The 21,537-nt window shown below is 39.4% G+C and overlaps 1 protein-coding gene across 5 annotated transcripts in view; it reads right to left on the bottom strand.

Annotated features, from left to right (window-relative positions):
- CCDC171 (coiled-coil domain containing 171) overlaps nucleotides 1–20,648 on the bottom strand; it is a 162,078-nt gene extending 141,430 nt beyond the window's left edge. For 3 of the 5 annotated variants that reach the window (XM_086770832.1, XM_086770827.1, XM_086770831.1), the window contains exons 1-5: nucleotides 17,474–17,805; nucleotides 13,091–13,229; nucleotides 10,919–11,093; nucleotides 7,841–8,022; nucleotides 390–536 (exon numbers count right to left, since the gene is read on the bottom strand). In XM_086770832.1, the coding sequence (XP_086626958.1) occupies nucleotides 390–536; nucleotides 7,841–8,022; nucleotides 10,919–11,093; nucleotides 13,091–13,229; nucleotides 17,474–17,682 (852 nt within the window). In that variant the 5' untranslated portion in view covers nucleotides 17,683–17,805. Of the gene's footprint in view, nucleotides 1–389; nucleotides 537–7,840; nucleotides 8,023–10,918; nucleotides 11,094–13,090; nucleotides 13,230–17,473; nucleotides 17,806–20,171; nucleotides 20,291–20,569 lie in introns of those variants that run through there. The other 2 variants (XM_086770830.1, XM_086770829.1) reach the window with 2 other exon arrangements.
- Between the last annotated feature and the right edge of the window lie 889 nt (nucleotides 20,649–21,537).

Genomic DNA, 21,537 nt, shown 5'->3' with positions numbered 1-21,537 from the left:
AGCACAACATTGAGTGACTTTCTCAGCCCTAGTATCTTCTCCATTGCAAATTCACTAATTCTCAAAGTCTGTTCTTAAGCCAAGAAGATAGGAACATAGACAAATTAAGAGGTTGGGGAAAATGTACCAATTTCCTAAAGTAAAGCCAGCCTTGTTTTCATGCTTACATAAACCTTTTCCCATCTGCTGTTCAAACACCAGTCTCAAGTCAGGCACACAGTCTAACTGGCATTTGCCTGTTCAGTCTTTTCTGTGAAACAATGTTCAACATTTTGTTAATCCAGTACATAGAATTCACAGCCTAACTGGGAGGTTCCATCCCTCAAAAACAAAATTGCTTAGAGTGTCAGTGCTCATCTAGACTGATAGCAATAGTCAAAAAGCCTTACTTCAAGTTCTTTTTTAAGTCGCTCCTCTCGTTCAGCACTGTGTTCAAGTTCATTGGCCTGGCGCCTCAGCAGCTCAGTACAGCTGTTGTGTTCTGCCTCCACATCTTTCATTTTCTTGCATATATTTTGCAGGGCGTTATTCTGCTCCTAGAAAAAATAAAGCATTTAGAGATAGTTTTACTACGATGAAGTATTATAGTGACGAGTTCAAAAGAGGAATACTTTGTGAATCGAGACTGCATTAGAGGAGGTTATTCAAATCTAACATGTTCACACATGTGAACAAAACCACTTACCCAACAGCCCATGTGCTCTTCATTCACCACCAGGTAAAATGTGTTGGTTCAAAAATTACTATCCGCATAACCTTCTGTAGTAACACTAAAATCAGAGCAAATTCACCACAGGAGATCTTACTTTCTAAAGAATACAAGGCTGCTCTTCCAATATCTTCCCTCTCTCAGCTCAGTGGCAATGATGGAGAGGGAAATAGTTAAATACATTTGACGAAATGATACGTAAGGACAGATGTTCTGTTTTGTTCTCATTTAAACTGTTAGAACTTGAAATCAAATTAGACATTTTTAGAAACGATTACTCCTGTAGACTAAATAATCTTCATTTCTGCTATTCTTAGAGACTTTCTTCTGTTTAGAAACTGAACTACTTCAAAAAATTATCTACACGCATTCATAGTTCTCAGTACCATAAAATAACCAAGCTGTTCCTCACTTGAATTTCTGCATTCAGAAGTTGAACCAAGCTACAGGCTGGGATAATTGCTAACACTACTGGACTCAGTAGCTCTGTGGAGTCACTGTTACAAAATCCACATTCACACTACACCAGGCTCAGAGGAAAGTAGCCAAATAATGAACTGCCAGTAGTCTAGCAAATACTTAAGCTGGAGATCCCAGAAGTCTCAAAAAGCATAGCTTTGGTCTAGTGGACAAGAATAAGCTTTTCCGTAACTAGCATCAGAAACAAGCTATAAATCCAGTGATTTAGTTGGAGGACCTTTGGAGACCCAATTTGCTGAAATGACTTTCTGTGCAAAACACAGAAAGATTACAGTAAGTCCACCTGTTCATTTACTCCTATTCAATATCACGGCAAGAGACATTTTGTGAAAATAAACCAGTTGGTCTGCAAATTCTGCTATTACCCTTACATCACATAATCTTGTTCCTAAAAATTACTAATCATATAAGGCATCTGCAGAGCAGGGAGGAGGAGGAGGAGAAAATGAATTATTCATATAGAATAATTCTTTGGAAGACTGAAGTCTGACAAGACCATGTTTATACATGAAGAACAAAGAAATGCAGGTCTTTTCCTAAGTTTGGAAAATTATTTTTAGAAATTATTCCAGATTAAAGGTAGAAAGTTTTGGCCACTCCAACATGACAATAAGAGAATCATGACTTTTCTACAGTGCTAAGTGTTACCAACTAGTAACTGAAAAAATTAAGTTTATTTTCTCTCTTCTTTTATGCACAGGCACTGTGGCATGACTTTTTGGCATCCTCTGAAAAAAATAATAAGGTGCATACTTGTGAAACACACATGAAGGAAAAAATGGGAACCTCAGCAAATCAAAGTATTGCAAAAATAGTATACCTGGATATGGACTAAATTTAAACTAATCCTCTAACTTTGCCTGTAATATCAAGCCAATGCACAGGTTTCTTTCTATTAGCATGCTAAAAAAACCTTTGAACTGTTTTTATAGAAAAACACAGCTACCCCTACTCTCTCCACACTGGACAGATACAGAGATATTAATCTCTTCACATGTATCTTCCAGATACTAACAAAAGTGAGCAGGAAAAAGTATACATGAAATTATGTTGCTGCAAAATACTGCAGTAAGACTTATAAACACTTTACTGAAAATGTAGTTAACATTAATCAGACTAACATGTACCTGAATATATCAAGCTTGTTATACAAGTTATCATGAGTTGTAGAATTTCAGAATTTTTTAAAAACCTCCAAAATTTTCAGACTTGGTATGAAACCATGCAAGACTAGCCTAGCAGTCACCTGCATTTAAAAGGTTCAAAGAGAAAAACACTTCATCATTAAAAAAAAAAATATATATATATATATACACACACACACATGTATACACACATGTCATTTACACACTTATTCTACATATCTGCCTCTGAAAAACATGGCTGTTTTTTTTTTTAACGTGTGTATAAACAATATGATTTCATCAGCAGTCTAAGGAAAAACCGAGTGTGTCTGTGAAGGACTATTATTTTCTGACTAACCACAAGGTGATGCTGTTGCACTTGCTATTGAACTCCCACATCTTTTATCACTAAGCACACGGCATGCTAAGCACACCCAATAGACCACACTACAAACTTCTGAGAAAGCAGAGAGGATTAATTTCCCTCCATATCTTGGAGACACATTTCAATAGGTTAAGGCTTCATTTCCATGCATTTACATAGTCAAGTTCAGAATTACAGTTCATGAAGTGAAGCTTCTCCAACCAGGATTTGCATACATGCTTAAAATCTCATTCCTATGTACATATTAAGACCAAAATTAAATCCACTTCATCTAGCTTTCATTTCATAACTCAGAATAGGGTGTTTAAAATAGGCCTGTAAATACACAGCACACAAGACTGGAACACATTTGAACTCATCATTTATAAACTCAGATCCTTCTGACACTTACCTGCCAAGTTCAAACCAATTAAGCTTTCAAGCAACAACGAAGGTAGTCAAGTTCCTATTTAAATTTTTTTATTTTTTTATTTGCTGGAATTTTATAACTATACATAAAACCTCTAACGAGGGTGATGAGCAGCGGAACACCTACAAGGGCTACAAGGGTGAAGTGGGAAAACAGAATGTTTTTACTATTGAAAGCAGGTGAGGAGTTGACATCTAGTAGTTAGTCACGTTTACATTAGGAGTGAACATTTTCTAGCTTTAATACATTTACCAACCAAACATCTGCCTCGGCAGATCACCTTTATTTCCGATTATACATCCATTGACAGAGAACACAATGATCCTTTTGATCTAAGGTCAAACATGGCTTGAGAGTTTACCTCTCCAACATTGCTCTTTTTATACAGTATTAAACTCACTGAATGTGGCTTCTACAAAGCACTGTAAAGAACAGAAGACAAGTCCATTCCAAAGCCTCCTCAACCTACCTCAGCCTGCTGTTATCTAGAGCTCAAAGCTCCACTCTTAGCCTGCTTTACCTAGCAACTTAAAGAAAACAGTATCTGAAAACAGGTTTCTTCATAGCCTGTATCTAATCCTACTTTTTAAAGCATTGACTTTGAATGAAAACTGAATCATATTTCTGTTGGCTGGAGAAGGACCTTACAGAGTCACCTGTCAATCAACTCATATGTTTTTCTCTGAAACCTTCTCTTTCCTTGGCTTTCACTTTTTGTTTGTTTGTTTGTTTTGTTTAACTATTCCTCTATGGTTCTCCTAACTATTCCTTCAAAGCACTGTTCAACCCATCCACAAAACCACTGGGGAGAGGGAAGAGAACTTCCTTTTTGCCTTCATTCAGAGGAAATCCAGTTCAGTGGGAGCTTTCTCCACCATCAGAGCTCCTGGTCATTAAGATAACAACAGAATGCAACTCCTTTTACAGCTCATGCACAGAAACATGTATCCACACACGACCTGATTTCTACTTCAGGTCTCATTATTGCAGCTCTCTTTCCAGACCTTGCCTTCAAACAAACAGCTGAAGAGTCAGTATGCAGAACTCATGGAATACACTCAATTAAGGGATTCTCTCTGCGCTGTTTTTTTAAGAGCTGCTTGAACAGATGCCACACAGAATCTGACCAGCAGCACCAAAACATAGTACAACAGGTAGGTTTGCTGTCAGAACTTGGCTATCAAGGTGCCAGGTAAGGATTGTTTTGTGTCATCTGGGAAGACTGTTTGGCACTGTCCCAGGCTTGGAGCTGACTGGGTGGGAAGAAAGCAGGGTTTATTTTCTACTGCTTGACCAATGCCCAGACCAACTGAGACAAGTCTGCCACATCTTAAAGTAAGCTACAAAATAAGAAAACAAGAATATTTTTTAAATCTCACTGAATAAAATAAAGTGAAACTCTTAGTAGCAATCTTTTCTCTGCATACATCATGCATATGAGGTGCTATGCTGGACCTTGTTCCCACCAACAGGGAGGGGCTGGTGGGGAATGTGGAGCTCAAGGGCAGCCTTGGCTGCCGTGACCATGAGATGGTGGAATCCAAGATCCTTAGGGCAGTGAGGACAGTGCACAGCAAGCTCTCTACCCTGGACTTCAGGAGAACAGACTTTGGCCTCTTCAGGGATCTGCTGGGCAAAGTACCACAGAACAAAGCCCTGGAGGGAAGAGGAGCCCAGGAAAGTCGATTAATATTCAAGGATCACCTCCTCTAAACATAGGAACGATGCATCCCAACTAAGAGGAAGTCAGACAAAAACACCAGGTGGCCTGCATGGACGAACAAAGAGCTCCTGGACCAACTGAAAAACAAACACGAAGCCTATAAAGGGTGGAAGTAAGGACCAGTAACCTGGGAGGATTACAGAGAGGTTGTCCGAGCAGCCAGGGATCAGGTAAGGCAGGCTAAAGCCTGACAGAATTAAATCTGGCCAGGGACATAAAGGACAAAAAGAAAAGCTTCTTCAGGTATGCTGGGGATAAAAGGAAGACCAGGGAGAATGTGGGCCCTCTCTGGAAGGAAATAGGAGACCTGGTCACCCAGGACATGAAGAAGGCTCAATGACTTTTTTGCCTCAGTCTTCACTGGCAAGGGCTCTAGCCACACCTCTCAAGACACAAAAGGCAAGAGCAGCAACTGGGAGAACGAAGAACCACCACTGTAGCAGAAGATCAGGTTCAAGACCATCCAAGGAACCTGAAGGTGCACAAGTCCATGGGACCTGATCAGATGCATCCATGGGTCCTAAGGCAACTGGCAGACAAAGTTGCTAAGCCACTGTCCATCATATCTGAGAAGTCGTGGCGGTCTGGTGAGGTTCCCACTGATTAGGAAAGGGGAAACATAACCCCCATTTTTAAAAAGGGAAATAACGAATATTCAGGGAACTACAGGCCAGCCAGTCTCACCTCTGTGCCTGGCAAGATCATGGAGCAGATCCTAGTGGAAACTATGCCAAGGTACATGGAAAATAAGGAGGTGATTGGTGACAGTGAACGTGGCTTCACTAAGGGCAAATCGTGCCTGACCAATTTGGTGGCCTTCTATGATGGGCTTACAGCACTGGTGGATAAGGGACAACCAACTGATGTGATCTACCTGGATTTGTGTGAAGTATTTGACACTGTCTCGCATGAAATCCTTGTCCCTAAAGTGGAGAGACATGGATTTGACGGACAGATCCCCTGGGGGATAAGGAATTGGCTGGATGGCCACACTCAGAGAGTCACGGTCAACAGCTCCACATCCAAGTGGAGACTAGTGATGAGCAGCATTCCTCAGGGATTAGTACTGGGAGTGGCCCTGTTTAACATCTTTGTTGGCGACAAAGATGGACAGCGGGATTCAGTGCACCCTCAGCAAGTTCATTGATGACACTACACTGTGTGGTGCGGTGGATCTGCTGGAAGGAAGGGATGCCATCCAGAAAGACCTTGACAGGCTGGAGAGCTGAGTCCGTGCAAACCTCACGAAGTTCAACAAGGCCAAGTGCAAGGTCCTGCAAAGTGGGTTGGGGAAATCTGAAGCACAAAGACAGACTGGGCAGAGAAAGGATTGAGAGCAGCCCTGAGGAGAAGGACTTGGGTGTGCTGGTGGACGAGAAGCTCAACATGAGCCAGCAACGCACACTTGCAGCCCAAAAAGCCAACCCCATCCTGGGCTGCACCTAAAGAAGTGTGACCAGCAGGTCAAGAGAGGTGATTCCCTGCCTCTACTGCACTCTCGTGAGACCCCACCTGCAGTACTGTGTCCAGCTCTGGAACTTCCAGGATAAGAAGGATGTGGACCTGTTGGAGTGAGTCCAGAGGAGGGCCATGAAGATGATCAGAGGGCTGGAACACCTCTCCTATGAAGAAAGGTTGAGAGAGTTGGGGCTGTTCAGCCTGGAGAAGAGAAGGCTCCCAGGAGACTGTGTAGCGAGCGATCTTCCAGTAACTAAAGGGTGCTTGTAAGAAAGATGCAGAGAAACTCTTTAGCAGGTCCTGTTGTGACAGGACTAGGGCTAATGGTTTTAAAATAGAAGGAGGTAGATTCAGACTTGATATAAGGAAAAAAATTTTTATGATGAGAGTAGTGGAACAGTGGAACAGGTTGCCCAAAGAGGTGGTGCATGCCCCATCCCTGGAAACATTCAAGGACAGGTTGGATGGGGCTCTGAGCAACTTAATCTATTTGGAGATGTCCCTGCTCCTTGCAGGGGATTTGGGCTAGATGACCTTTGAAGTTCCCTTCCAACCCAAACTATTCTATGGTTCTAGACTTTAAATCATAAGGCCTATCACCCTTAACAGAGCCTCTGCACTATGCTTCTTTAAAAGCATAAAAGATAACTATGGTTGAATACATTCTTGATTTTCCTCAGATGTTGTTATTACATTGCTAAGATATACAGTAATTCAGTTGTCAATCAAAAATATTAAATTATAGTTGTGTAATTGTTTGAGTCCCTGTGGAGCAGGTAAAAGTTGAATACACCAACTCAGCACTTCCACACCATAATACTACTAGAGTTCTTGGAAACGTAATTTCAGTTTTGAATAGCCTGTCTATATAAAAGTTTTAAAAGTTTATCTTTTTATTATTTTTTACACGTATAACATCTAAGGAATTCATGTATACTACTACAACTCAACTTTGAAAATTACTTTTTCATGAAACACAAACAAATGAATTATTTTAAGAACAAAAATCCAGAATCTAAAACAGATTATAAGCCCATCACTTAGTACTAAATGATTTTTTCCTAACCAAACAGCAGAAATTCCAACAATGGTCATTTTTCATATGTGGCATGGAGTAAATAATGTGCAATGCACAGCTGGAAATCCCATCATCACTGTTCGGGCTTCCTGACAGTGTGTAGTCTCCATATTATACAAATGATTTTCATGTTCACAAGCTATGAGGTGTCAGACTGAAGAAGGCAAGAGGGAAATAAGAGTCAGAATTCAGGTGCTGAGTGTCCCTGATTTTACTAACTCAGCTTTGCACAAAGTGCAAATGGGCCTCACTACCACCTGGTTTAGGTGTTGACCATGAAAATCAGCCACAATACACTCCATCAAGGCAAGAAAGACTGATTTAATAAATGTAATCTACAAAGCTATATTCTTATTTAACTATTTGGGGGATTTTTTTCCCTAAACCAGAAAAACCCCAACCCACCACTCACTTTTCACTAAAAAAGTTGTATTCATCATCTCATGCAACTTTCTGACTACTAATACATCATACCTGCAAAACATTTTCTAGTTTGGTTCTTTCCTTAAGAAGCAATTCATATTCACTGTTGCAAGTTCTACGGATATCATCCTTCTCACTTGCAAGTCTTTGCTGTTGTTCCTTCCACTTCTGCTGAGCAATATGAAACGTTTTCTCAGTTTCTGTCACTTGCTGCTGAAGTTTTTCATTCAATACTATTGTTTACAGAAAAAGAGAAGAAAGAAGACAAGTAGCATTACAAAGCATGTTCAGAAAAAAAATGAATAATGATCGTCAGGTCTTCTATGTATTATGATATCCTGTGGAACACTGGAACACTAACACTTCCAGCACCAGAGAACACCACCTTCACTACAAAGAAACCATCAAATTCTGTGTTCCTATAGCATCTTTCACATAAGGACATAAGAAGACTTTAGAGATTTTTATAAATTAAAACTCTTCTCTTGTTTGAAAATAATTAAAACTTGAGATAACTCATTCAAGTGAGGTCTCTACAGCACTGAGGACTTAATTTCAGATTTCTACAATATGGTCAGCATATTTCCAAATGTCTATTTGATATAAATATTAGTCTGCATAAATAAATTTTTATCTCAGTTTTAAGTGACAGTAAAAATAGGCACCTGCTCCCTGAAAGGCACTATAGGAAAACCTAACGCAGGTTGGACCAGCGAGCAAAGGCTTAGCTTTTCCAACCAAATCTACCACTGCTCAAGAGATTTAAACCTTCAGCCCAGCAAATGCCCTGAGATAGAGAAACACCGTATATACTCTTCTGTGAAAGCTTAAATGACATGGAAATCTTCATTACCTCTGTCTATTTATTTAAGCAGTTTGACTAAGAACTTTGCTTTATTTTACAAACTAGCTTTCAGATGAAAGCACTTTCTATCAGCTTTTCATTTTGCTGAATACAACTAGCTACGTTGCCATTTAAGCAATCATCACTTTCTAACAGATTTTTATTCCAAATTCATACCAGTTTTCTGAAACTTCTTCCCAGTTAGAGAAGGCTAAAATGAACAGAACAAGTACATTAAGACAATATAGAGAATCAGTGGACACAATGATGAGAAAGGACTGTCAAACGGAAGAAAGTCAAGCCTCACTGAGAACAGAAGAAAAACAGTTCAGAGCAAATACTGAAGAGGACAAGGCACAAATGAGGCTTTCTGTCCAAGAAGCTAAGTCAGGGTCATATCAAAGCACCAAATGAAGTGAGGAAGGCTCCAAGTGACCAAAGAAAACAAGCCATAAGTTATAAACTGCAAAAGAATTGAGAAGGAACACTACGATGATTTTACTTCTTTGGCACCTGTCATAGAAGAAAAAAACAGTTTGAGGAATTTCAACCAATGTAATTCACTGTCAGTTAATAGACTTCTCTTTACTGATTCTGGTGTTGAAAGAAACTAACACACACGCATACATTTAGGAAAACATCCTCTGCCTCTGCAAACCCTTTCTTACCCCCTTTTTGTTCTCTAGTTCCCTCACCACATGTTACCCCAGTCCCTTCAGGAAGGTGACAGGCAGTGCAGTAGACTGCGGTCACTGTGCTGAGGTCCCTCCATCAGCAACAGTCTCTTTTGAGTCCTGCCTCCTGGTGCCTGCACAGGCAGTCACTACTCTGGCCCAAGTCTCTGCTCAGGCTGCTGCTCTGCTCCTGCCTCTCCTGCTGTTTCTTTTTTTCCTCTTCTTTTCTCTTCCTCTTGCCATTCGCCACTCTTTCTGAAACATGTTTTAGCAGAGGCACCATGCACTCTCTGGTGGGCATTTTGACACGCAGTGGTGGGTGGGTTTGCCCATTGTGGAGCTGGCCTAGGCAAGCTCCTGGCAGACCCAGACCTCTTTTCTCCCACACGGGTTGCCCCACAGATCCGCATCCATCAACATCACCTGCCAGCCACTGCCAATACAGCAGCCAATGAGTTTTCTAAATCATAAAGTGAATCATAAAATGAGATTTACAGTATTTTAAAATACACATACACACTACTCACTTCTAAACTAGTAAGCAAGATAGCAGTAAAATGAGCATGCACAGAAAGAAACACAGCTTTTCTGTAAGTGAGAAACTAGCAGTTCAAGTCTTCAGCTTGCAATTGCCAGGGAATTTCCAAAGGGAAAAAAACTGCCTTCTTCTAGTTTGCCATCCATAAGATTTGTGTGTGTGTGTGTGTGTGTGTTCTCCAAAGGAGTGAAAAGTTCAGCTTTCTAATTCTCTTAAAAACATCTGGTACTTCAAGTACTTGCAAGTTTCCGAGTCTCCTTCCATCCTTGGAAGGATAAAATCTCCATGAGGAGTGCTCTGAACTTTTCATGGAACATCAAAGGTTCAGCAAACACACAAACGCATCTCCTGTAGTAGATTAAAAAGATATACTTACTTAAAGTAATTAAAAATGCACCTCACTTACAAGTAAAAACGAGAAATCTCTTTCTCTATTGAGGAGGATCAAGGAAATCTGAATTTCTGAATACAAAAATAGAAGGAAAAAAGGTCTACATAAAAATCCTCCCTCCCACACACTACTGTCACAACACCCATGTTCTATTACCTACAGAAAAAGAAACAAGGATGATGAGAAGAAAAGAAACTAGACATGAGCAACTAAATGCTTGAAACCTTCAAAAAGAAAGAAAGCAGCAGTATGAGGAGAGCTTCTGGAAAAAAAGTTACTGGAAATAGTGCAAACAAATTAATAGGAACAGACCACGTCTTTCCTTTTCTCTTTTTCCCCCAACATGGAAAAGGAAGAACAGCTGGACATAGCAATAACCAGGATTACAGTTCTGTACAATGACAGCAGTGAAAGATAGAACAGTAGAAGACAAGGGGCAAGAGAAAGAAGGGTTGATAGGTTTAGCAAGTTAGCTTTAATTCATACATGAGACAGCAAGAGTTCTGTAAACTCTTATGAGTTTACGAAAGCAGATGGATAAGAGATGAGAAAGATAAGAGAGATCCAAGAAAAACAGTAATATTTAGAAAATTTAATTAAGCCACTGCTTCTCTTCTCGTTTGTCTTCCTGACTTTAAACTGCCTTAGCCTTTGTTCTGTGTCTGCTTTTTTTGAAACTTACCTTCCAGTTCCACAAGTTTGGTTTTTGCATCACTCAACTCTTCTTCTGCAGCATACGTTTTCAGGCGAGCATCTTTTCTGGCAATTGTCAATTCATACTCCAAACTTTGTCGAACAGCCTCTCCTTTCTCAATTTCTGACCGTAATTTGACTATCTGGCTTTCATAGCTGGACAGCTAGAAAATAAATCTGTTTCAGAAAACTGGTAACAATGCCCTTTTGAAAAAAAATTCAATGTTACAGAAATACACCTACAGAATATTTTAAAAAGGTATTTTGAATTGCATTTACAGCTGCCTTCTTATTCCACTTTAATTTGAAATACAGTCCTGCAAGTGCACATTTATGTAGATTTTAAGTACTTCCACTGTTTTTTATGGAAACTGTTCCTATTCCTAAATTAATTTCATGTACCTTGAATATAACTCTCTGTTTTTCCAAAAATACACCTTAAGAAAATAAAAGTCATAATACTGTCATCTTCCTGCATGTCAAAGGAAAAACTACAGCAACAGAAATACTATATCTCATAGGCAATTTTTCTGGTAACTTTCTTTAAATTTAACTTAGAAAAAGTGTCATGTTGGGATGCTAGACTATCAGACATCTAGTAACTCACAGGTATACATAGGAACATAAAATTCAGTCCAATAACGTTCTGTAGTCAAACAGAATGCTATATAAATTTAACAGACAACAAACTAAGAATGGAAAATGCTTCAAAAAGTGATCTTATCCAGATTAAGAAACATAGTCTAGTAACTGCTGCCAAAAACTGGGTCCAGAAAATCAAGTTCAAGCTATGTCACAACGAGGTGGAAAGTAAAATACACATTTCTTCAGAACATCTACAAAGCAGCCCCTTCACTTCAGTAACATTGCGCATAGGTAACTCAAGCATTTCCATTATGGGTAACTGTACAGTAAATGGAGAGGGAAAAAAAACCAGTCTCTCAAGTAATTTATCTACTTAAAATGCAACCTGAATTGTGCTGCAAACCAGAACAGCAAAATGGTGCAGAAGATTATTGTGCACACTCAGCTTTCAATTTCCCAATATAAGAGGTCATTTGTTTTGTTTGGTTTTTTTTTTAATTCAGGTAATTTCACAGATGCATTTTACAGAGCCAGCCCACAGTTGATGGGATAACGGGAAAACTAGGAATCCCTTAATTTGGGTACACTCTCCAATAATAAACGGATACGGAACAGCAAACCTTGTTTACTGGCTGGATTTAGCCCAAAACAGATGAATGAGCACCCACATCAAGTGTCCCTAGCAAACTGCTGAGAGACTAGAATTGTTACCCACAGTAGTAAGACTTCTGCACCAGCCCCATTTAAACTAGGACTTCTGCTGTCAGACTGCTAGTAGCAAGTGTGGGAAGTGTTCCTAGTAGCAACAAATAGGAAGCCAATTACAAATACTGCTGTACTCGGTGCCCACCTTTCCTTATGCATACTAGTACAAAAGCCAAAATTGAAGCTTAAGAAAAGATTATTTTCTTACTACTACTTAATTTCAACACTAGTTTGCTACAACAGCACCAGTGAAAACCTCTGTAATACAGGTAAATTATTTCCGGATGAATGAAGTTCTCATTCACAAGTACAAAGTTACTGACTAACACATCAGCACGTTTGTACATTGTTACAGTTACCGAAAACTCCAAATTTACACAAGCTGAGACACTGCAAGACTGCTAAAGGATATCCTAGCTGGATTTTGTGTACACACACAGAATACTGTACTAGGTTTATGAGTTGCAAATTATTTCAGCAGAATTAAAATGATACGCTAATATCCTGGGGGGGAAAAAAAAAAAAAAAAAAAAGAATTAAGTAAGATCTTTTTATGAGGCTAGATTCAAGCTGTGGTGTTTATTTATTTGTGTCACCAACCAATTTTATCTAACAAACTACTGGTAGTGTTTGTTAGCAACTCTTCCCCGCAGAAAATCCGCGCTCTGCTTGGTGCAACTGTAACTATTAACACTGCCAGAAGAAGTGCTACGAGTTCCTACGAACAGTCATGTGAGGTCTATACAGTATCACCTTCCTTATTTTTCAGCTAATGACTGTGCTTTTGATACACCATGCGAGAGTATTATTTTAATTAAACAAGATTTCATTTAATTCCAAGAATAAAATAAAGCAAACAAAAAGTCCTTACTTCTTGATTGTGTTTAATGGTTAAGTCTAATTTTTCTTCTTTAGCTTGACAGAGTTTCCTTCTCAGATCTTCAGCAGTGTCCAATTCTGATTCATTGCTATTTTGTAGTAACTGTGACTCACACTCAGCATTATGTAAGCTGCAAAATATGAATGTTTTCAAAAAACATGAGTACTCCTTTTAAGTTTTAATACTCCCTTATTTCAATGATCAGATTGTGAGCCCAAAGTTCTAAACATTCACTTAAATAAAATTATGTCATGCAGCGGTCATCATACTATTGCTTTTTGAAAAAAAAAGGTTATATATCTTGCACAATAAGCAATTCTATAAGAGATGTAGAAGCAGGAACTTAAAATAGATATGCACTTTGGATTTCCAGAAGTTTATTTTAGCAAAACATGTTTTTTATTATTTTTCATTGTCTTTATTATTGATTCAATAAACTTTCACCATGCTTAAAAAACACCATTCCAATCACTTACATTAAAATGGCTACCAAGTTTTTGTTTGTCTCCTGCAGTAAGATTTATTTTTAACACAGATTACCATCTCAAAATCACCTCTGTCATGAAATAAACACACATATGTGGAATAAAAATAACTTTTCCACACTTTTTCTTCAAAAATATATAAATTTAAACTACATACAAGCAATTGATCACAAACACAATAAAAATTAAAGGTCTAGTCCTCTAAAACACCCAGTATGTTCATTTACACTACTATTTCAGTTAAAAGAAAATCTACTTGGCAGTTAGCAGGATCAGCCCTTGAGCACCACAAGCAATATTAAAATAATCAAAATCAGCTTTTTCTACGTAGAGTGAAAAATAAATAAATTAATTAAAATAAACTAGTTTTAAAATAAATTAATTAAAATAAACTAATTTAAAAATCTTATGTGCAATTATTGTAACTTCAAACAGGGCTACTTTTAAATTACTTCAGGAATTAAGAATCAGTTTTCACATTATTTTATAGATGTAAGACTGGCTGCAATAATCAGTTGCTCCACACAAAAGCACAAGTCGTCAGGACCACTAAACATGAAATACAACGTAAAGAGCAACATGTATTAATTTAACCACAAAGTTGGCATCATTTCATACAGAACTGAAAATACTAAAATAGGTTACCTTTGTCCACACGAAATCTTAAGTATTAATTACAGAAATGACAGACTACTAGAATTTAATTATTTGTTTTTTCTAAATAAAAAATGACCACTTTACCCCTAGGTTTGTGCACAGGCATCATTAACATTTTCCACAACTGACAACTCTACCTGGACCCTACATGTTTTCTCACATAAGTTGACTAGCAAAAGACACACAAGTGTCATTAACAAAGAGAACAGTAACTTAGATTAAGCACTGCCTTTGAAGACCTTACTAATAACAAAGGATGAAATTTCAGCAGCCTACAAATATTTTATAATTTAATAAATACTAAGTTTATTTCCAGTTAAATACAAGATAAGAGTTCATCTATGAGATAAGACTAATTCTATGTCATCAGTAATTGTTCCACAGGGTGCCATGTACTTAACACATTTCATATATTTAATAAATGTAGGTGATAAGGATCATTAAAACCTGCATGTACTGCAAGAAAACCACAGGCACATTATTAGCTTTCAGTGTTTACTGTGGGAGCCATACTCAAAGGAACCAACATGCCTCAAAGGGTAGAAGATCAGCAACAAGGTAAACAAAAACCACGTGTTGTTATTTTATGCAACTCTTAGCTACTGCAATAAGAAGATATGGCAGCGAGTCAAGCAGGAAATAAGAGGGATCTGAACAGCTGGAGCATCTGTAAACTGTACAAAAGCTTTTTTTGTGGACATCATATAATAGCTTTGGGAGACCCTTATTCTTCTGCGGTTAAGGAAAACAGAGATGAAAGAAAGGCAAGTCATCTTATTCACAGATGATGCAAGAAGTATTAATCTCAACTAAAGATAGCTAAAGACCAGATAGCACCAAAATTAGCAAAGCACAGGTTAGGGAGAAAAACAGAACCCAAATTGAAAACTAGGGAGGACTAGAGCAAAGAAACAAGGGTTATGGAAAGGGTAACTGTTTTATTAGTTTGCGCGCAGTGGGGAGGTTGTTTTGCTTCTTTGAACCTGGTGATACTTAATATACTTCTTGCATGGAGAGCACACCAAATGCAAAGAAGGGAATGAGTAGTTTTTGTAAAGTAAATTTAAAAACACCTTTAAATCTTTAAGTAAATGACTTTGGTTTGTATGGCAATTAGCTTTCAAGAAAACTGTTCCTTACAACTCCTCTATGAATTATCTAGGAAAAAAAAATAGAGCACAATGGAGATACCTATACAATAAAATTTTTCAGCGGAGAACCTAACTATGTGATTTAATTGTTCTGCTTAACTGGAAGGGGTGGCAGGGGCAGGGGATGTGTGACAAAAAAAAAAAAAAAAAAAAACACAAACAAGTTACAAAATCTCACAAGTAATAGCAAATTAGGGACATTCTACAAGTGAAAAATGTGCAAAAGGGCATTAAAACACAACAGCACAACAGTAACTACTGGGAAAAAAGCACTAAACATCTTTTTGAAACAGCATTTTCTGCACTGCTTCTAAACTCACAACATCATTACTGAAAAAAAATTGAAAATATAAAGCAGAAAACCCTATTTTTGTTCTTAATACAGAATCAAATTGAATCAGCTACTTTAAAAAACCAAACAAACAAACAAAAAAAAAAAAACCCAAGGGAATATTACTATGTTAACGATTTCATTATTTTGTCTACTTAAGCATTTTCAAGTGAAATAGAGATCAGCCTTAAGAATTCTTATTTCTGTGCTATTTTCTTTAATCATCACAGCATCACCAGCACACACAGTACTTTATGAAAGCCTCATGCTACCCATTGTAGGAAATTCTTCCCTCCATATTCATATTGCAAGTAGAAGTGCTACATGCATAAAGCTCTCAGAAGCTTAAATCAAAGACAAAACCACCAAAAAAAAATCCCTGGAAAGTTTCATAGCATGTATGATTCGCAGTTTAACAGGAGTTGAGAGAATGTTTTGTATTTCCATTTCCACGTAGGAATAGTTCACCAATCATTGGTTTTGAACTAAAATACATATTTTACCAACTACAGCTTTTATCTAACAAACCATTTTTAGTAGGACTTCAAGAGTCTTCAAGAAAGTCTTCTTTCACCTTCATATAAAAAGGTGAAATAGCTTCTGAGTTCTACATTGCAGAATGACCTTTCGCAACTCAAAAACTTCACATTCACTTCAGAAGTCAGCTAGTTACAGTGAACACAGCACACTGCAGAAAAACAGTTTTTCACTAGCTTTTTCACTAGCTTCACTGGAGAAGAGGAGCCTCCAGGGAGACCTGATAGCGGTCTTCCAGTACCTCAAGGGGGCCTACAGGAAAGATGGGGAGAAACTCTTCAGTAGGGCCTGTTGTGACAGGACGAGGGGTAATGGTTTCAAAATAGAGGGAAGTAGATTTAGATTGGATATTAGGAAAAAATTTTTTACAATGCGAGTTGTAGAACACTGGCACAGGTTGCCTAGAGAGGTGGTGGATGCCCCATCCCTAGATACGTTCAAGGCCAGGTTGGATGAGGCTCTGAGCAACCTGTTCTAGTTGGAGATGTCCCTGTTCCTTGCAGGGTGGTTGGACTAGATGACCTTTGAAGGTCCCTTCCAACCCTAACGATTCTATGATTCTATTATTTTCTTCCACACCTGGCAGAAAATGTAGAGCAATTTTGTAAAGGAGAGAAATTTTCCTTCATTTATCATCTAGCAGCAGAATCTTACTAAACTTCACTAGCTGAAAGAGTAGTCTGCAGTCTGGTTTCCTAACCAAAGCTCATATTCACGGAATTTTGCTGTTCCTATATATAACAGGCAGACTTGAATAATTAAGACTTTAAATAGTGACAAATAGCTCTCACAGCTAAGATAAACAGAATGCAGTAAGGTTCACTTTAATTGTGCCAAACATCAAAAACATATCAGGTTATAAAAAATAAGAGTCATGTGCAAGACTTAAAGTAGACCTCTACCACCTCCATTACTGCAGAAAACAATTCTGTAACTCCAAGTCAGCGTTCTCAGCTGCTGACAGGAACTCGCTCTGTCTTTAAGTCACATCACCTATAGTTGTGCGAGAACTCCTGCACTTTGGATGGCCACTATGCATGCCTTCAAGTACACCTTTTCATCTAATGACTACATTGACACGGCACAGCTTGAATGTATCGTACCATATCTGGTTCTTCTTCAGTCTGAATTACATTGTTTCAAGGACCTAGTACATTAACCATAAAAATACGAACTTTATTACTAGACTTAAAAACACAGAAGTGGAGCTCACCATTTCGCTTCTGTGATAGCGCAGCTGGCTGGAGAAGACAAACTCATGATGTCCAATATGCAGCTGTTAAAATCTATAAACTCTGCAGAATGAGCATAGTCTTTGACCCTATATACTTTCAATTGACAAGCTTCAAAGATTACTTTTTTCCATATCATAAAAACATTAAAACCTGTAACAGAGACATGCTTTAGTTTATCTGGCAACATAACAAAAGAATCATTTGTTAACACACACGAACAGTTACCAGTGTTACTACTATTTCATGCGAACAATTGCCACCAACTGTAATTTGACATCAGTTTTAGTTAACAAAGAGAATTGTGCTGCTAGCCCTCTAAGTCTGAATATTGTAGATAAAAATATATATACACTTTGTAGACTATCCACTGCCAGGGTTTTCAAAAGGATGTCAAAATAAAACCTTATGTTTGTGTAGATTGTTCCCCTACATTCTGTATTCTCTGAAGAGGACCACAAATCCCATTTCTCATCAAAATAATTCTAAGAGTGATAAATGCATGTACTATGATTTTTTAAGTAGGTCAATACCCAAGGTTTGCCGTTAAATAGCAGCCTTTAACATAGCAAGTCTTCCAAACCTTTCATAAACCTGAAATTTTGTACTTGAATGTATTTTTATTTATTAGATATAGTAGCAATGTTTAGGGGTATACAGGAGGAATATTTAATTGAACTATAACTCAGCTCACCTTTAGATGAAACTCACTAATTTAATGTTACTGATAAAAAGAAATCAATACAGATAACATAGTTGTAACACAGACCTTAAAAAAACTCCAAGATCTACTTCAAGTTGAACAGCAAACTTATTTATGAGCTCTTTCCATTAATTAAAAAAGGCAACATGAAGAAAAAGCTGTATCAAATAGTAAAGATTAATGAGCCATGGTTTGCTTTTGAACTCCACAGCAGATGGACATCCACACTCCAGTCCAAAAGAAGAAACTAGCCTGGATTCCATCTTCATCATCTCTGGCTTGCAGCCACATGTTTGCCACAATCTATTTCTGTCAGACTGAACACAGAAGTACTTGGTGTAATATATTAACTATAAACTGATTTTGTTCATTCCAGGAGCTAACAATCTGCACTAGAAACATGGAGAAGAAAAAATGCATTTCTGCTTCAAACTATAATTTTAACAGAACATGTAGCAAGAATAAACCTACTATTTCTAAACCCTCTCCCATTTTTTTTTTACAGAAACACATAACAACTGGTTCCCAGGGTTATATTCAAGCTTGTGCTTTTTATTCAAGCATGTGGTTATTTCAAACTACCTTCAAAATCAAGTGGAGTAAGTTGGGAAGTACAATGAAGGTTAACAGTTTATTTCAGTTTCTTAATAAAGAATATCTAGAGGTACCATTTGTCATGTTTTAAGATCTACCCATCAGAATTCACTTTGGCATATGTGTTTAAAATCCTCAAAACACATAACTACCATACAACTGTCACTCACACAGAGCAAGCGATACAGCTTTCCTTCCATCTCAAATGGGAAAACAGTTGAAGACCTAATTTTCAAAGTATAGTAGTACAGCTGTGAGGCATGTATTAAGGCCCATTAAATTACTAGTAACTTGCAAACTAAAAACCTCACCTTTACATGAGAGAACAATCCTGACAGAATACTTGTAGTATTCTACTCAACAAGATCAGTTGCCTGGATAAAAAGCAATTGTGATACCAGGGTACGGGAAACTGCACCCCTATCAAGTGTGCCCAATTTTCAGATTAAGATCTAGGTCTGAACACTAAGAAATGAGTTTTTCATACCACTAGTTTAAGTTTTATTGCAACCTACACCAAAATCTCATAATGAAGAGAAGGAAAAAAAAATCAGGCATAACCAAAAGACCTTCCCAGAAATCTGGTTTTTTCATGTCAATAACAGAATTCGCTAGCTCTATCTAACAACCAATAGCCGCAGTGAAAAAAAATTTTCGGCTCAAAACATAACCAAAACATACTCTGTCACATCCACATCATTCTGCAGCTTTAAAACTTCCTGAAATTACTCTGATGTTACACAGAGGGGAAAAAAATCACCTAAAGAACATGTTCTGGGAATGCTAATGATTTTGAATATGCAAGCTTCCTCTATTAAAATACGTACCAATCGCTAGTTTATCAGCGCACAAATAGATACACTCCAAAACCATGCAATTTCACTTAGGACAAAAAGTATTGGAATGGCTCGTAGAAGTCCCATAAGTAAATAAAACAGTGTAAGATGGGTTTGTTTGAGGAGTTAACATATTTGATGGGTGTTACCTACAAAAGTTGTGTCATATTCTCCTTGTGAACTTCTGCATATCCCTAACTTTAGCGAGGCCACTGATTTCAATTAGACAAAAGGAAGAAACTCTTTACCCTGAAGATGGTGAGGCACTGGAACAGGTTTCCCAGAGAAGCTGTGGCTGCCCCATCCCTGGGAGTGTTCAAGGCCAGGCTGGATGGGGCTTTGAGTTGCCTGCTCTAGTGGAAGGTGTCGCTGCCCAAGGCATGAGTGTTGGAACTAGATGATCTTTAAGTTCCTTTCCAACACAAACCATCCTACGATTGAGACTACTCAAAATAAATCCAACCATGATCTTACAATGTACTCCTTTAAAACATACAAAGCCAGGCGTAACTAACGTATCTGCACTGGAACCTAAAACAAACTCACCAGCAGTTGTTTCAGCTGAAAGAATCACTAGATTTTCACTTAACGTACACAAAAATGTTTCAACAAGCTAAAAATGAAGGCAACAGCACCGCTTCGCTATGCCAAAGACGTCGCTGGTGTCAGTGCACGCGGTACCGGTGCCTCAGAGCGGGGACCGGCAGGCCGAGGCGCAGCGCGGCGGGCAGGCGGCCGCAGGGAACGCACCGGCGGCAGGGTCCGGCCGGGCGGCAGCTCAGGACAGGGCTGCAGCAACGCCCCGGCGCAGCGGCGGGCGGACACCCGAAAACCACCGCCGGCCAGACACGAGCGCCAAGCTCCGTCGACACTGCCGGGTACTCCTTCCACCTAGCGCCACTAGCCTGCCGGTGGCGGGCAAAGCGGCCTGGCGGTCCTCTCACCGAAACCCCCTCGCCGCCGCCGTCCCACCTCTCCGCGGCCGCCGGCGGGCCGCGCCGTCGTCAGGGCCCGGAGGGAAGGACGCGGCCCCGCCCCGCCGTTCCCAACGGCGACTTCCGGCGGCGCCGGGTCGGCGGGCAGCTGAGCGCGCGAAGGGCCCTGGCAACGCTGCCACTCGGCGCCAAGGGGCAGTGCGCCGCGCATGCGCGGGTCGGGGTGGGTGAAGGAGGGGTGCGCCCGCACGGCCGCCGGGTGTCGTCCCGCGGCTGCTGCCTCAGGTTCCCGCGTCGCCTTCCTTCCGGCCGCACCGGCCCTTCTGCCGCCTTTGTCTCTCCCTCCGTGAGGATTTGAGCCTCGTCCCATTTAGGCGTTGCTTCGGGCCAACCTGGGACTTTTGGATGCGTGCAAGTCTCCTTAGCCAACGCCGGTTTGCCGCAGCCAGGCCGCGGTGTGATGCGGCCAGTGCAGCTCCTCACCTGGGCCTGCTGAGTAGTCACCTCTGTGGCCCTCTTGGCAGCACAGGTGGCATCCCCAAACACCTCCCTTCATGGACAGGAGGGTGGCTGTACCCTCCTTCCCAGAGCTCCTCATATGTGAACATGTTTCAGCTGGGCAATCCCAGCCATATTTTAGCGATACTGAATCCCTAAAATAGATAATAAAGACTATATGTATGTGTGTCCTGGTTTCAGCTGGGATTAAGCTAATTTTCCCCTCAGTAGCTGCTGTGTTTTGGATTTAGTATGAGATGTGGTATGTGAAGAATCTTGATAATACACTGATGTTATGAATTCTTGCTAAAGAGAGCAAGGACACTGTCTGGCTTTCCAGGTCATAGAATCATAGAATAGTTTGGGTTGGAAGGGACCTTCAAAGGTCATCTAGTCCAACCACCCTGCAAGGAACAGGGACATCTCCAACTAGAACAGGTTGCTCAGAGCCTCATCCAGCCTGGCCTTGAACGTATCTA

Source organism: Chlamydotis macqueenii, chromosome Z (genome assembly GCF_036417535.1).
Source record: "Chlamydotis macqueenii isolate bChlMac1 chromosome Z, bChlMac1.mat, whole genome shotgun sequence".
NCBI classification, from domain to species: Eukaryota; Metazoa; Chordata; class Aves; order Otidiformes; family Otididae; genus Chlamydotis; species Chlamydotis macqueenii.
Note: the sequence above shows the minus strand (reverse complement) of the source record. Positions and strands in the feature narration are given on the sequence as shown.